At 42.6% G+C, this 17,545-nt stretch overlaps 1 protein-coding gene across 1 annotated transcript in view; it reads left to right on the top strand.

The window, feature by feature from the left end:
• LOC142101436 (uncharacterized) overlaps window positions 1-15,129 on the top strand; it is a 163,266-nt gene extending 148,137 nt beyond the window's left edge. Inside the window, exons 5-6 of the mRNA XM_075186132.1 lie at window positions 13,269-13,429; window positions 14,482-15,129. Coding sequence (XP_075042233.1) covers window positions 13,269-13,429; window positions 14,482-14,553 — 233 coding nt within the window. The 3' untranslated portion in view covers window positions 14,554-15,129. The remainder of the gene's footprint in view (window positions 1-13,268; window positions 13,430-14,481) is intronic.
• Window positions 15,130-17,545: the final 2,416 nt, after the last annotated feature.

Below are 17,545 nucleotides of genomic sequence, written 5' to 3'. Positions count from 1 at the left end.
GGACCGTGAGTGCCTCTGCGCTGGTGCGTGGTTCTCTATCCTTCCTGCCGGCGCCTGTCCTGAGCCGCGGCCGTCCGCCATCTTGATGGACTGTGCATGCGCAGCATCCATGAACTCTTATGACCTGGCTTTTAACCTAATTGGTGGGTCAATCACCTCTCCCTATTTAAGGCACCTGAGGCCATTGTATTGTTGCCTGATCTTGAGTCTCATTCCCTGTGAGTCTCTGAAGGTGTCTCCTGTGTCCTGCTTGTGTCTTCAGCTGTCTGGTGGATTACCTGCTCTACTCATCAGCGGTTCCCATACCCGCTACTGACTCCTGTGTCCTGCTCGTATCTTAAGTTTCCTGCTGGATTACCTGCTCTGCTCACCTGCGGTTCCCATACCCGCTACAGTCTCTCAGCTCTCCTGCTGTGCCTGCATATCCTCGTTGGACAAGCTTCTCTACTCAGCAGTGGTATGCATACTTGTTATTGACTATCAGCTGTTATCCTGCATATCCGCTTTGGACAAGCTTCTCTACTCAGCAGCGGTATCCATACCTGCTATAGACTATTAGCCGTTACGCTGCATATCTGTTTGAACAAACTTCTCTACTTAGCAGCGATATGCATACTTGTTATTGACTATAAGTTGTTATCCTGCATATCCGCTTTGGACAAGCCTCTCTACTCAGCAGCGGTATACATACCCGCTATAGACTATTAGCTGTGACGCTGCATATCTGTTTGGGACTAGCTCCTCTGCTCTCCAATTGTATTTATACAGTTATAGACTCTAATCACTCCTCCACTTATCCGCACCTGGACAAGTCCTCACCTCATCACAGCAGTGGTACAGCTTGCTATACGCAGACCACTGACTCTCCCGCTACCTACCTACACCTGGACAAGTCTTCCCTTCACAGCAGTGGTACAACTTGCTATAAGCAGACCACTGACTCTCCCGCTACCTACCTGCACCTGGACAAGTCTTCTCATCACAGCAGTGGTACAACTTGCTATACGCAGACCACTGACTCTCCCGCTACCTACCTGCACCTGGACAAGTCTTCCCTTCACAGCAGTGGTACAACTTGCTATCCGCAGACCACTGACTCTCCCGTTACCTTCCTTCACCTGTTCACGTCCACTCTACGCTCCTACCAGTACAGCTGCAAGTCGCTGACTCTCCTACTAGTATAGCTGCAAGTCACTGACTCTCATCTATTCCATTGGCATTCTCTCTCCATCTGCTGTTATATATGTTCCTACTATTCACCCTACTGCCAGAGGACTGCTGTTTAAACCCCGCCCCTCTGGTAAGCATTATCAACTGGTGAATCCTTGGTCGGGGAGAGAAGATTGTGACCCAGCCAAGGAGGCACTGGCGCCGGACCCCCCTGCTGATTCTGCAGAGCCTGCAGCGCCCCCCCCCCACCATCTGAAATGACCACCTGGTCACCGACAGGTGAGGGGTCAGCGGAGGAAACAGGCACAGAAGGAGCTGAGAGCATATCGACGGGCGCTCCTAACATGGCCGCCGGACCCTGAGAATCCATGTGCGCATGCGCGACTGGACGCGGGCGCGTCTGCATGCGCGTGCCGGCGCGCATGCGCTTTAACCTTTTTAGCTGCCGCAGCTGCGGCCAAGACCCCGGGCCTGCCTACCACGCTACCGGGGGGGAGAAGGGATATACACCCAGCGGCGAGTCCTGGAGCTGGGCTCGCCGCTTACTAAGGGCCGCGGAAGGGGGGAAAGCCTCTGCGAGGCAATGAAGGGGAACCCCAACCCTCTTGGCCCTCAGCATATTCGGAATTGGTCAGGGGGGGTTAAGAAGTAAAAATCCGGGGAAGAAGGAATTGGGGGAGGTGAAAGGATTGGGAATAAACAGACAGGAGGTGATAAAGTGGGGAATAGAATCAGAAGGACAAAAGCACAAAAACAACGATTGGCAATAACAATTACAGTAACAGAAAAACAGCAATATATGTAATGCAAACAGTATCACACAATGTAAAAAACAGTGAAAAACCAGTTTACACAGCCACACTTACCAGGACAGCAGGGAGCATATACTCACTAACAACTCCAGATGCAAGAGGAAGTCATATCCTTTTCCTATATGTTATAAGTCTCCCCTGGGAACCTAACCCCTCCCCTTCCGGTTCTACTGATTGGTAACTCAGATTCTTACCACCACCCAGATAAGTTAACTCCTGGTATGCCTGTACTTTTTCTACTGCCAGCCCCCTCAGCGTTTATATCACCTCGGTCTCATGCAATCCCTCTGTTATATTAATATTAACATTAATGTAAATATTTTCATTTGAGACTATACAGTTCAGCTTCTCCCTACAAAAATCTTTAAAACTTCAGATATAACAAAAAGCTGCAACTGGCCAAGATTGTTATGTTTAACTACAATTAAATGTATAATTAGTAATAACACTTATCTGCATTGGATGATGTTTACAAATAGGTGATATTGACAATCTCTGTCACGGGGTAATGTTAGGTGTATAATTGCTGTGTAATATTCTAGGAATTTTCTATTCATGTTTTACCCAACTCTGTCTGCTGCCGCTGGACCTCTCCTCTTACCTCTGTCTGCTGCCGCTGGACCTCTCCTCTTACCTCTGTCTGCTGCCGCTGGACCTCTCCTCTTACCTCTGTCTGCTGCCACTGGACCTCTCCTCTTACCTCTGTCTGCTGCCGCTGGACCTCTCCTCTTACCTCTGTCTGCTGCCGCTGGACCTCTCCTCTTACCACTGTTTGCTGCTGCTGGACCTCTCCTCTTACCTCTTTGTCTGCTGACACTGGACCTCTGCCCTTACCTCTGTCTGCTGCCACTGGACCTTTCCTCTTACCTCTGTCTGCTGCCACTGGACCTTTCCTCTTACCTCTGTCTGCTGCCACTGGACCTCTCCTCTTACCTCTGTCTGCTGACACTGGACCTCTGCCCTTACCTCTGTCTGCTGCCACTGGACCTCTCCTCTTACCTCTGTCTGCTGCCGCTGGACCTCTCCTCTTACCTCTGTCTGCTGCCGCTGGACCTCTCCTCTTACCTCTGTCTGCTGCCACTGGACCTCTCCTCTTAACTCTGTCTGCTGCCACTGGACCTCTCCTCTTACCTCTGTCTGCTGCCGCTGGACCTCTCCTCTTACCTCTGTCTGCTGCCACTGGACCTCTCCTCTTACCTCTGTCTGCTGCCACTGGACCTTTCCTCTTACCTCTGTCTGCTGCCACTGGACCTCTCCTCTTACCTCTGTCTGCTGCCACTGGACCTCTCCTCTTACCTCTGTCTGCTTCCGCCCAACCTTTCCCCTTCCCTTTGGCTGCTGCCGCTGGACCACTCATCTTACCTCTTTGTCTGATGCCGCCAGACCTCTCCTCTTACCTCCTTGTCTGTTAACATTTACTCTTGCATTATTATCCTATATGCTCCTACTTGTTAAGCACTGCATAGTATGCTGGTGCTAAATAAAAATAATAATAATTTAACAAATAATTATTATAATACATAAAAATGAAAATACATGAACGTATGTTCTTTGGTCAGCCTGCAAGTGAGTAGAGGCCTGGCAATGTCAGCATTTGATCAGACCACTCCCCATATTCCCATGATCCTCTCCCATATATTTCCCTTGTATTATACACTGAAGAACCTTCCCACACACCGAGAGCATCCACATTATGGTGTATGTCTGATAACCCACTGCGACAGGATGGACAGTTTCTCACCTGGTCTCCCATAATTTCCTATCTCAGAATATATACAATGCAAAAAATAAGTGCATATGCAATTATATAAATATGCGCCCCTGCGCTATTTCCTTTAAATAAATTCATACCAGAGGTTATTTATCAGTGATCCAGTCACACCCTCCTCCTCCTGAATATACTATATTACTGATGTCATTAGTGTCCTGTCTGAACAGCAGCTATTTATTACATTGGATGAATTACCCCTTTACAACGAAATAACAATTATCCTTTATTTATTAATCTTTATTTATATAGGGCGTATAATCATATTTAACACTGCTACATATGAGATTCTCTAGGATTTGGCTGACTAGAAGCTCTCTTAAAGTGGGTCTATTACCCAAAGCACAATTAAAGTAGCCCCACTGGATATTGTGAGGGGTCCACTTTAAATGTGATTCTGTATATAAGTTGTAATATCTCAGCAGAAACTGCTGGATGAAGACTGTCTGTTAATGTTTCCTTTTCTGTGTCTTCCCAGTTCCTGTGACTTTCATACCACTCATGACCAAAAATGGGCTGGAAGACTACACTAGAAATATAACACGTCTGGATGAGGAGGAAAAAACGGTTCCAGGTGAAACCAATGCAGAACAACAATCTGAATCTATGGGGCCATACGGCAATTCTGGCACAGACCTCGAGCAGAGAAAGAGCGCATGGACATTTGTCCACTAATCTGTCTCTAAATGCATCAGGAGTAGTCGGAAAATTATCAGTTACAGAATTAAAAAATCTGCAACATACAGAACTGGGAGGGTTGCCTAAAATTCAAGGACAGATTGGAGGGGGTTACAGGTTCTTTTGCTTATCCTGTGGCAGCTATCCGCATGTGGCAGTAACATGTGACCTGTAGGCTAGTAGAAGTTCCCCGGCACATGATAGCCCAACAACTTGTACCTTGAAGTAAATATTGATTGATTAGGTGACTTGTATTGTGCTATTACAGCCAGTAACTTATTATGTTTGTTTTCCAGGTTATTTAATATTGGTCTTCGCTTTATTTGCTGTGGGTGTCCTAGTTTCGGCCATATTAATATCCCTCTACTTTAAGTATGACTTGTGTGTTGCAGATTTTCAGGTCTATATAATTTAATAGTTGGTAGACTGATAGCAGATCTCACAGAAGAAGAGTTACATACTAACCAGACACTGCAGAAGCGTAACACTATAGAAGGGCTATTTGCATATTGGGAAACACCCCCACCCGCTTCTTCAAGTTCTATGCAGAAGATTTGCGTTCTGTGATAGGAATGTTGATGTAGTGTAACTCCATGGTTCTGTCGTAACAACACATAACCTCATGGGGGGGAGTACTGCAATCATGGGGGATTACAGGTGCATACAGGAGCTTGAACACTGTAAGTAAAATAACTGTGTCAGCACCTCTATATCCCTTACAAGGCAGAAGACCAGTTTTAAAAAATGCCCATAAGAGAAGGGCACTTTGCTTAGTAGTTATTTGGTCAGATTTTATCACCGCCACTGACATACACGAGGCTATCAGGCAGCACTAACTCAATAGCATGGGATTGGGGAAGAGGCATTAACTGCTCCTAACTGCAGTCCCCCATTCACAGATACTAGCTACGGAGAGTGGAACGGGTTGCGGAACGGGTTGCTAGTCTCGCTGGTACTTATCACGGCCTCATGCTGCTGTCATAAGCCACAGGTAGGCTTACTAACACATACCACAATCCAGAGCAGCGGCTGAGTAAGACTCACTGCTCTCCCCCTGCAGTGATGTCAGAGAGGACTTTCTGTCAAGTAGTTATACCGACAGCACTGTGCCGGTAATTGAGGGGCAGTGAGATGCTATTTCATTACCTTCCTTAGGCACAAGCACATAGGATTTGAATCCTGTCACTGCCAACTCCTATGCTGGGCCCAGTTAAGTGGAGGATTTTGTTTTCAAATATTCATACTCTTCCTTGCCTGGCTTTCCCTTCTGACAGAAAACAAGCATAAAACTAACAGACTCCTCTGTAACCCATAACAGGGTAGTGAGTGTCGACTTGTGAAGAAGACTTGTTCACCAGTGGTGGGTAGTGCCATTCTGGTAGAGCCTGACTGGGCTAAATATTTTGCCAAATCTATTACTGGGCTTGCTAAGCTTGTTTCTCACCCATGGCCGTCAATATTTAAAATCCTGAGTCGTAAGGAATCGTTCTTACCAGATGTAAGAGGAACCTTCTTGGGTTAGAAGTCTGAGTTGGTCCAAGTTTTGCTTAAGGTTTTTTCATCTTTGGAAAAGGTGCTAGATTGATTATCTTCTATTATCGCCACTTTACCTTCTCCTAGTCCTGGAAGATTTCTGACTCAGATCGTTCCTCTCAGGACAAGGTTATACCCCGTTCACACTGGCTGAAAAACCCGGGTCTAGGCTCAGTGTGAATGGGTCCCTTGCATCTACCTGGGTCAGATGACCCGGGAATTTGCCGGGGTGGGAGACTCTGTCATCTGGCAATATCCCGGGTTCATATATGTGAAAGGGGTATTAGAGGAGGATTCTGAGTTTGAAGATACACCATACTGGGAGGAGGATTCCGCCAAGAAACAGGGTGTTGATGATTTGGTAGTGTCGCCTGAGGTAACACAAGAAATAAAACCAGTATGTTTCTTTACATCCACAGCTCAACTAAATGAATTGTTGAGCGAGGTGTGGTTAAAACTGCTTAAAAAGTGTAAGATTTCTTGCAAAGTACCCTTTCCTGCTCCAGAAAGGGAAAAGTGTGAATCACCACCAAAGGTGGATGCTCCAATTGCTAGACTAGTGTGAGGATACCGGGTTTAACATAACTTTCTGCGCCACACAGCTGGCCTAGCCGGTACCTACTCAAGGTTCAAAATCACCCAGGCAAATATCCGAAATAAAACAAATAAGTTGATTTAACAAAATGGTAGCACCAAACAGCAATAAACATATTTAAATGATAACTTGAAACAATGCAGTCTGGCACAGACAACATACAGGGCATAATGAAAACACCTCACCAGTATCCATGTCACTTTCAGGGACTGCTGCCTATCAATCCAAGCTTCTCCCCCTCTCAAGCAAACGTAGTGGCCCTGAGTCACTATCACTCCACTTTCGGCAGACACACAGCACCCAAAGACTTGAAGAGGTAGATCAAGGCATGGCCGTACTCCAGGGACCGATTGTCCCTTTCCTGTCAGGGGCAGAGATCTATATCTCAATGCCAGCGTGACTTCAGCTATCACTTGGCAGTGAATGCCAATTTGCTGTTCTCTGGAGCTGGTATTTAAAGTCAAAAATTACTTCCTTAGGAGTTTAAGGACCTGTCTGATTGGTCCTTTTCTGTGTTTACCTATTCACAGGTAAACATACAGGCAAAGGGATAGCAGATGAGCCACTCTTGATTTAATTAGGGACAGGTATTGTTCTGTGGTTATACAGATACGTTGTTTAAACAGGAGAGATCACAATCCAGACACATTTACATTTAAATACACCATGCATTCTTCTGTAATTGAACATAGAGCTCTGTCTGTGGGCCTTTTCCCTATGCTAGCACACACAGACCCACAGCTAAACAAAGACCAGAGACCCCCTGGTGTGATGTACATTCATACATGACTGGTGGACCAGTAATCCTTTTGTCCAGACTGAAACAATGGACTAGTCTGCAAGATAACAAACCATGCTGGCAGACATTTTAACTACTTTCAAATAGAATATATACAAGTTTAAATATGACTGAGAAATATGGGAAGCCAGAGGGCTAGAAAAAGTATATGTTTTTATAGTCCACAGTTTGTAAGAAACAAGGTGCAGACTGGTTGAGGTGATATTAATACCGTGTTTCTCCACAACTAGTCTAAATTGGCAGGGTAAAGCAAATCAGATTATATCTGACAGATAGTGAAAGGGATGGTAGAAATCAGCAGGAAGAAGGCCGAAGCTTAATAAAACAGGTAAAACAGGGCTAGCGAAGCAGGCCAAGAGGTACAGAGGGTGATATAGGTCACCTCTTTATTTGGTCTCTGGAATGAGCCTATTGAAGAAAGGAACATCGATCACCTCTCAATATTGGCATGTTCTATTGGTGCTTATTGCTCCTATGGCAGATTTGAATTTGGGACATTGATACAGGCTATCTACCTTTTCTAAAGGAACAATACATTGTTAATAATAACATCTGCGAATTGGATCTGATAACGGCAGTGTTTTATTCCATATGGTACCATATGATATCAATTTGTGGCTAATATCCTGCTTAACAATTGTACTGTATAAGTTTTTGATTATTACAAAGCTGTTTGGTATATGTGATTATAGCCCACTGGTTATATGTTTATCCTGTTTACCTTTATATTAAAGAGATTTTTTAATACTTGATGCTTTGCGCTCTTTATATGGTTAGTTGGTATTCTATTATAAACAGATCCAGATTCTGTTTTTTTAAGAGCAGCAGCACAAGTTATATGGAAGGATGATTGCAGCGCCTTAAAATTATTTCTATTTCTGTATACACAGGGAAAGAGCACATTCCTGTCTGTTAATACACCAAACTTAAAATTTATAAGGAAGAACAAGAAGATATTTTCCTAGAGGACAATCCTTAGAGGTTCAGGGAAAACTTCAAGGGGAAAGAAAGACTAATTGCTATACAATCTGTGAAGCAATTAGAATGATGGGTGGTTAGCCCATTCTGGATCTCCTGTGGTGGGTGCTCATCTGTTGTTATTCAGGGACCAGTGGTTCAGGGCCACTCAGGATTCCTGGGTGTGGGGAATCGTAGATCTGGAGATCTGGACCAATTTTGAATTCAAAAGACTTGAATCTTCATCTACAGGTCCCCCGTTTCAAGATGAAGTCACTGAGATTTGTGATAAACAGCATGGAGAAAAAGGGATTTATGGTGTCCATCATCATCATCATCATCATCATTTGTTTATATAGCGCCAGCAAATTCCGTAGCGCTTTACAATTGGGAACAAACATTAATAAGACAATACTGGGTAATACATACAGACAGAGAGGTAAGAGAACCCTGCTCGCAAGTTTACAATCTATAGGACAATGGGAGTTTAAAACACAAGGGCATGTGCTACATCATATTGCACAATGGACCAGCTAGAATGCAAAGGTAAAAGTATTGAGTGGACTGTGTGTGTGTGGCAATGTTGGTCAGAGGGTTGTTGTCTTGCGTTAGCTGTGTAGAGGGTGGTAATAGGGTAATCTTGGGAGATTAAGATGGTGGTTGAGGAATATCATAAGCTTGTCTGAAGAGGTGGGTTTTCAGAGAACGCTTGAAGCTTTGAAGACTAGAGGAAAGTCTTACTGTGCGAGGGAGGGAATTCCACAAAGTGTGTGCAGCCCGGAAAATGTCCTGTAACCGAGAATGGGAGGATGTGATAAGAGTGGAAGAGAGACGTCCATGGACGTCAAAGGTGCATTTCATCATGTACCAATTTGGGAGGGACACCAGTGTCTCCTCAGATTTGCAGTCCATTCTCAGCATTACCAATTCTGTGCTCTTTCTTAGAAACGGCACCACAGCAACAATGTAAGCTCTCTTGAAGGCCAGATGTTTCAATAAAATACCATATGGGGACGTTCTTTTTATAAAAGTAGATTCTTCTGCTCCTGTACAGAATTATACTCAAATAACTACTCAAATGTTGGAGCCTCACAGGTGGCTCATAAACTACCAGGTGTGGTGTGCAGTCTGATTACTGCTCAGTGGTTGATTTCCCTAGGACTTATGTTCAACATGGTTCAGCAGAGAGTATTCTTGCCAGAGGACAAGATTCTCTCGTTACAGAGACTTGTAAAGTCTCTGTTAGCTGTCAGGTGGATCTCGATTCTTATTGGGATGAGAATACTAGATATGATGGAGTCAACCTTTGAGGTGGTTCAGTTTTGTCAGTTACACTCCACTAAGTTCCAGATAGAACTTCCAATCAAATAGTAAAGGTCTCAAAGCCTATCCAGCCAGGTCATCAGCCTGTCTCTAGAGACACAATCTTCTCTTCTTTGTTGACTCAACAGGGGCAATTTCCTCAAACTTTTCTGAAAGGAAAGCCTTTGAGGATTCAATCAGACAATGCAACAACAGTAGCATGTGTCAATCAACTAGGAGACAAGAAGCTCACTGGTGATAATACCAGGTAGGAAATCCATGCAGTGGATGGAATTCAATAGCAATCACAGCAGTCTACATTCCAAGAGAAGAGAAATAGGAAGTAGACTCTCACAGAAATGCTCTACATCCCTTAGAATGGTCCCTTCATCCAGAGGTATTCTGTAGTCAAAAAGTGTGGCTAACCTGAGGCAAACATGATGGCATCTTGGCGGAATAACAAAGTAGACTATTAATGTGCAAGAACAAGGGACCCGATAAAGACACTGGATTTATCTGGAGCGATTCTACCCACTTCACACTGGCTGGCCACCGAGGGGTGCCTTACTGTGCCAGCGAAGACTACCCAGTACCTTCTAGGGTTCTTATAGTCACTCAGGCAAATGCAGTTAGAATGTACAACAGTAAATAATAAAACAATCACTAGAATATTATATATAAACAGTAAATAAATGGCAGGCAGGTTTACCACATTAATCTGTCCCTTACCCCACTAGCTTAAGGAGTTACAGTCACCTGGCTGTCCTGACTTGCAGAATGCAAGACCCATGGACTGGATGTAGCAGCAGGCTGTTTTCCAACAGTACATCAATGATTCCCTGGTGGCAGAGAACAAAAATGTCACAACAGTCAACCCTGCCCCTTTCAGGAATCAATACTCAGAATGAACCCCTTATCCACATGTAATATGATGCACAGACCCAAAGGCATTTCTTTTAGATGCCACATCTGTTCAGTCCCCGTCCCCCCACACACACATAGGGGTGCTTCCAAAAGTTCTAAACAGTTGACAATAGAAAATGCTGAAACAATCCTAGTTGCAGATTTGCCCAGCGGACCTTGGTATGCAGAGGTTTTAGAGATGCAAAGGCACCAGCAGCTAAGAATCCAAAATCCATTTCACCATCAGAGTTAAAATCTTTTGGCTTTAACAGCAGGGTTGGGGATGTCTGGATTTTAAAATCTTATTGCATTCCTGACAGAGTTGTAGAGACTATACTGAGAGCTTGTAAATGTTCCTCATCAAAGAACTACCATAGAGTTTGGCAAATTTACAGCCCTTGGTGTGAGAAGGTTGTTATACTTCTTTCCTTAAGTTAGAAAGGAACTAAGACTTAATTTCTTGAAATTGGTGTTTTCTGTCCTATCAGTATTTTTCCAGAGAAGACTGGCATTAGTCAAGGAAGTGCTGACTTGTGCCTACTGGCCAGCATGGCATGGGAGCTCGTAACACACTCCTCCATGTCGGGGAGTGCCTGCTGGCCAGCATGGCATGGGAGCTCATAGCACACTCCTCCATGTCGGGGAGTGCCTGCTGGCCAGCATGGCATGGGAGCTCGTAGCACACTCCTCCATGTCGGTGAGTGCCTGCTGGCCAGCATGGCATGGGAGCTGGTAGCACACTCCTCCATGTCGGTGAGTGCCTACTGGCCGGCATAGCATGGGAGCTCGTAGCAGATTTGTGCCAAGCGGCTACCTGGTCTTCTGTTCATACATTCACTAAAATCTACAAATTTTATGTTTTTACAGGATGCCAGCTTAAGATGCAATGTTTTGCACTCAGAAAACTCCTTCCCTTAAGGGCAACTTTGGGAACTGTCCAATGGATGTATGAGAAAATAGGATTTTTGTATTCGCATTACATCCTTTTCTTAAAGTCTATTGGGGGACACTGGAAGCCCACCCATGAGACTCTCTGGTTTATTCCTTGAGTACAAAAACCCTATAATTAAACTAAAGTTCAACTTATTCAAATATAATTAATGGGGTGTTCCAAATTGGAAATCACTCCCTGCGTTCTCTGCTGCCTCGATTAGATACAATCTGCTGCAGCACAGAGCGCTCCTTTTCTCTGCATTGGAGCATAGAAGCCCATCCATTGGTTTATAGTATAGCTATATTGTAACCTATGGATGGACTGAGTTCACCAGAGCTGAGAGCCGCAGGAGGGTGCCCTATTAGCTATACGTAGGGGATATTTGTCAATAGAACGAGCACATATTGAGGCTGTCTTTCTTGTGTCACATTTGTGTACATTATAATTACATTGTTTTATATGAGTTAGCCAATACACTCACCCATATAATCAGTCTCCTCCCCACCCACATGACACAATAAGTGCCCCATTGAAATTATTGGCTGGCTCTTCAAGTGACACATAGAAATCAGGGGCCTCATTCATTAAGGATCTTAACTTGAGAAACTTCTTATTTCAGTCTACTGGACAAAACCATGTTACAATGCAAGGGGTGCAAATTAGTTTTCTGTTTTGCACATAAGTTAAATACTGACTGTTTTTTCATGTAACACACAAATACTTGATAGCTTATTTGTACACTGACATTTAAAGTTGATATTTGTGTGTTACATGAAAAAACAGTCAGTATTTAACTTATGTGCAAAACTGAATACTAATTTGCAGCCCTTGCATTGTAACATGGTTTTGTCCAGGAGAGTGAAATAAGAAGTTTCTCAAGTTAAGATCCTTAATGAATCAGGCCCCAGGTTATTTTGTGAGCCCAGAAGACTCTGCCCCAATAAACCAGGAATGCATTCCAAAATGTGCTATTTCCACCTCTCAAAATTCATTGGCTCCTATTTGGGCACAATATCCGACATTACTGCTCTTTCCCCACATGCATCATGCAAAGTACATGTACAGTGAGCCAGAAGCCAATGTCGTCTCATCATTTACCCGTAACAGCGCATCACAAAAGGAGAACCGGTCTCTGTAATGTTCCACATTGGTGTATGAGGTTCTAAGAAACTGTCTCCACCGTTGCCCTAAACCTTTCTGACATTCCATGAGTAGGATTCCCAAACATTCATCATCTCTTCTTAAAATCTTATTAATGTGATATTCACAGAGATATTTACACTGTTTCTTCATTTATTGCTATTCTGAGGGATGTGATAAGACTGTTATACAATAAGGGAGTTTATAAAATGTATCATTAAACCATTTCTTATTGTAGCCTTATGAACCTTAATAAGAGTAACGCACAGCAAATTGAGCCGTGTGTTAGAGAAGGAAATTTCAATTGATTATTTTCAAGTGTAAAAAGTTTTTATGACATTTTCACACAAAAAAACAAAATTAAATTTGGAGGTCATTTGACCACATCCATGTTTGGGGAATACAAACAAATTTAGGAGCGCTGTGGAATTAGTGGCGCTATATAAATAAATGATGATGATGACGATGTTATGCTCACAGGGAGAATGTGTCTGTCTGTTGTCATCTGTATTACGTGTTCCTCCTGAACTAAGCTCTCTATAGGCTTGGATAAAGCAGATGAGAAGAAAATATTTTAGTGATTTGACTGTCTCAATTATTTTCCAGTATAGACAGATATTAATGTAATAATCTTTTTATTACTCTGACTTACAAAACTACTTTACTTCCTCTCTCAGGTTGGAAACGAAAGTCTACTAAGAAGAGCAGGAACACTGCAGATCCAGAGTCCAACAATCCTGATACAGGACCTTCACCAAACGATGATTTGCTGGGAAGGAAAAAGCAAAAATGTGTCACCATAGACTATATGCGGAGACTGGTGCTCGGCGTCTGCAAGGTACTAGTAGACATTTGGAATTCCAACACTGAATTTGATTCTTATTTAAACCAACATTCGCATGGGACAGTTTTCACATCTGAGATACAAGATATACTTTTAATCTATAACCTGTGACATTTTTTAATTTGTCTGACTCCTATTATATATTACTATATTATGCCCATTTCTTACACAAGATGTAAGCAAAGCTCTTATCATCTCCCGCCTTGACTACAGCAACCTCCTCCCATCTGGCGTTCACCTCATCCATCTATCCCCACTTCAGTCCGCACTAAATGTTGCACCAAGTCTTATCTTCCCTTCTTGTCACACTACTCTGCAACTCCCTACACCAGCTCTCCATGTCGTCCAGATTCCAATTCGAATGACTTAGCCTCACATATCAAAATACTCGCCCTCCTTCTAACCTACGTCTCTTTCTGAGAACCACCTCTCACTCCGGCCTTTCAACACTTCTCCGGCGCTGGTTCCCTCTTCTGCCATTACCTACCATCCCCTGATCAGACTCAGCCTCCAAATGTTTAAATACTCTCTGAAACCCCATCTCTCTATTAGAGCTTACACTACTCTAACCTACACTACTCACACAGGTAGACCTCACTACCAACCCAATCCCCCCTGGGGGGAGTTGTCTACATTGTATGTCCCAGTTTTATGTATACAGTCTTTTCCCCACTATCCAACACTGCGGAGCTCTGTGGCACCACACAAATACGTGATGATAATAACTATCTGTTGTCAATCTGACGTCTGTCTGTCACCTGTCTGATGTCTGTCACGTGTCTGTCGTCTGCCTGACATTTATATGCCGTCTATATGTCATCTATATGTCGTCTATATGTCGTCTACATGTCGTCTATATGTCGTCTGTCTGTCTCCTGTCTGACGTCTGTCTCATCTCGTGCTTATATCTAAATAAAACAGGTCAGAAACAGACTTTAGTGTGTTAAAAGCTAGAATTGATCTATAGTCATCTTATTAATGTTATCACTTTTTAAATCACGTTTTTGGTAATCTGGTTCACAGATCTGCTTTATATCCTCTCTTAGATTGGAAGAAACGTTGAAAGTGCAGCAGAGATGACCTTCAACACTGGGGATCCTGAGCCCGACATTTCTTGAACCAAATGATGTTTTCTCAGACAAGACAAAAAAAACTGCACTGACCGAGGATTGGATTTACTGAGGCTTTTAAAAAGGAAAAGTGGAGGCGTTGCCCAAAGCAACCAATCAGATCCCAGCTATCAGTTATCTAGCGCCAACCAATCAGATCCCAGCTATCAGTTATCTAGCGCCAACCAATCAGATCCCAGCTATCAGTTATCTAGCGCCAACCAATCAGATCCCAGCTCTCAATTATCCAGCGCCATTTAGATAATGATAAGTAGAATCCGGTTGCTTCGGGCAGCACCTCCACTTTTAGAAGCTTTAGTGAATCTACCCCCAAATGTCTAAGTTTTTGGATCTGCTGGAAGAATTTAATCAGCTGATTTGATCAATTTCTCCACGTGACTGAATTTACTGTTAATATTTTTCAAAGCAATTGCAGCCTAAACGCAACAACAGCCGAGACACGAGATGGAAACAAAGTTTTCACACCTGTATCTGTCGGGTTTTGGGCACTGGAGCTGTCAGTCCTTTGTTATACTGTGGACTGTGTACGGCGGACTGTGTACGGCGGACTGTGTACGGCGGACTGTGTACGGCAGACTGTGTACGGTGGACTGTGTATGGCGGACTGTGTACAGAACTGCTATTATCACTGATTGTGTTCTTATAGACACGCCAGCAGCAGTCAGCCCAGAACAAGATAACACAAACACCCGCTGTCATATTCTACCCAGCATCAGTGATTTGTAGAGGTGCCACTAACCTGGTGTTAGGGAGGTACAGAGTCTCTGCTCGCTGCTACTTTGCTGCCATCTCTCCCTTGCACTGTACATATATTATATAACAGGACGTACATGTTCTGCTGCTCTATTGTATATCACCTCCGAACCAATGCTTAATGTGTGTAATGTACAAGTGTGTATGTAGCAGGACTTTGTGCTATATTGTCGTTACATAGATCATCTGATCACTATTTGGAATGGGGGTGATACGTTCTTAACATTATTTAACACTTATTTAAAACACCATTCGTAAGGGTTATTATTTTATTATTATTACATTTGATGTACAAGTATCTATAAAGTTTCTAGATTTAACTTTAACTGGAACAATAGATTGTAAGAGTAACACTTGTACTTACTTTACCCCTATGTCCTGTAATAGTATTAAGACTTTAAGGGGGGAATTAAGTTGGCCGTGTTACTGTAAAAAGTAACGCGGTGTGCACACTAGTACCCATATTGCAGTAATAGTGCGCATTATTACCGTTAATACGGTAATTTCAACGCCGGCTTCTTGCTCGCGGCTCAGGGAAAATCTCATGGAAATCTGAGTTAAAATTAGCGTATTAATAGTAAAAGACTTAGCGCGGCAGCATTATCGGGAGAAGTGAATTCCCCCGAGAGTAACCACCATTTAACACGGTGTAACTATATACCATTTAGTCAGCTAAGTAGAATAGGAAGGGATTGGTCTTCCACCATACACGGCACGTTGAGGCTCAGTCGAAAATTATGTCAAATCAATTTATAGAGATTAGGGCTATTCAGATTATCTATCAGATTCCTTTGAAAACACATGGACATTAGATGGAACATCTTTGCTTAGAAAAAACAGACATATTGTTCCAAAGAACAAACTGAAAATATTCTATTATCGATTATTGGCAAAAGCTCAAAAATTGCATTAAAAAAAAAACTAACACTAAATTGAGGTTCCTTAAAGAAAATCTGCACAATCTTCTGGGTTACTTCCTACATTAGGTATTGCTATAAATTAGAAATAAAATAATAAAATTCAAATATATTTTTATTACCTCTATGATCTATATATCCAGTTCGGGGAAAACACACTGTAACACATAGTAGGTCTGATTCATTAAGGAAAGTAAGGCAAAAAGTTGAGTAAGCGTTTTCCGGGACAGAACATGTTACAATGCAAGGGGTGCAAATTAGTTTAAATTTAGTTTAGTTTATTATCTTACACAAAAGTTAAATACTGGCTGTGTTTTCATGTAGCACACAAAGACGTGATAGCTTTATTTGTACGCTGAAATTTAAAGTTGACCTAGGACATGTCCTAGCCCAACTATAAATCTGTCTTAACATTTTAAATTTATCACCCCCTCCAATGCAACATGGTTTTGCCCAGGTGAAAATTTACTCTCTTTTTTTCTTTACTTTCCTTAATAAATCAGGCCCAGTGTCTCCAGACAGTTTCTAATAAACATTGGGAAGATCCAAGCTCTTTATTTATAGTGAGATACTGAAAATATTTATAATATATGTGATGCTCATTCCCATATAAAAATACTATGTTAAAGATATTCATTATGTATTATGTTTCCTCAGGGTCTAAATGAGATACTTCATTTTAAATATTAGCTAACTAAATAAATATATATGAAGAAAATGGAGAAGAAGGGAAAAGAAAACCAAAAATACCATCTACATATTTTAAGTTATTATTTTAAAGCTGCAATCCCATGATAAAATCAAGTGTGTGTTTTTTTTGAGTTTACAAAAATCACTGTGGCTGCCATAAGAAGAATGTTGGAGTTTACTATTTTCTCTTGTTTTTTCCAGACTGTTAATGATTTATGATTCTGGACTACCATGGCAACCACAGTCACAAGGCACATTATGTAGTGAGCAGAGAGCCTTTGGAAAGCCCCTCTGAGCTCTGAGCTCTATCTGTTCTGTTCTTCTTCTCCCCTCTGACATCACATGACACTTTGAGAGCTGCAAACCTGTGTCTGTGTAGCAGACTGACTGTGTCTGTGCCTGGCAGCTAATTTTGTTTGCCAACCAGAGAGGAAAGGAAATAACAAAATGTAGGAGGATAACTGAGGGAAGTCACTATCAGATACTTTCTTAAAAGGTACTTAACTTGCAATTTATGGGAAAAACTCTTCTATGCTGGATTGCTGCTTTATGGTCTAATTTATTTCCCTTTTTACCCTTAATTAGTTATATAGTATAGTTATACATTTTATAATGTTTAT

The sequence above is a fragment of the Mixophyes fleayi genome, chromosome 1 (assembly GCF_038048845.1).
Source record: "Mixophyes fleayi isolate aMixFle1 chromosome 1, aMixFle1.hap1, whole genome shotgun sequence".
Classification (NCBI taxonomy): domain Eukaryota; kingdom Metazoa; phylum Chordata; class Amphibia; order Anura; family Limnodynastidae; genus Mixophyes; species Mixophyes fleayi.
The sequence above is the reverse complement of the archived record's forward strand: the minus strand, read 5'-3'. Positions and strand labels throughout refer to the sequence as shown.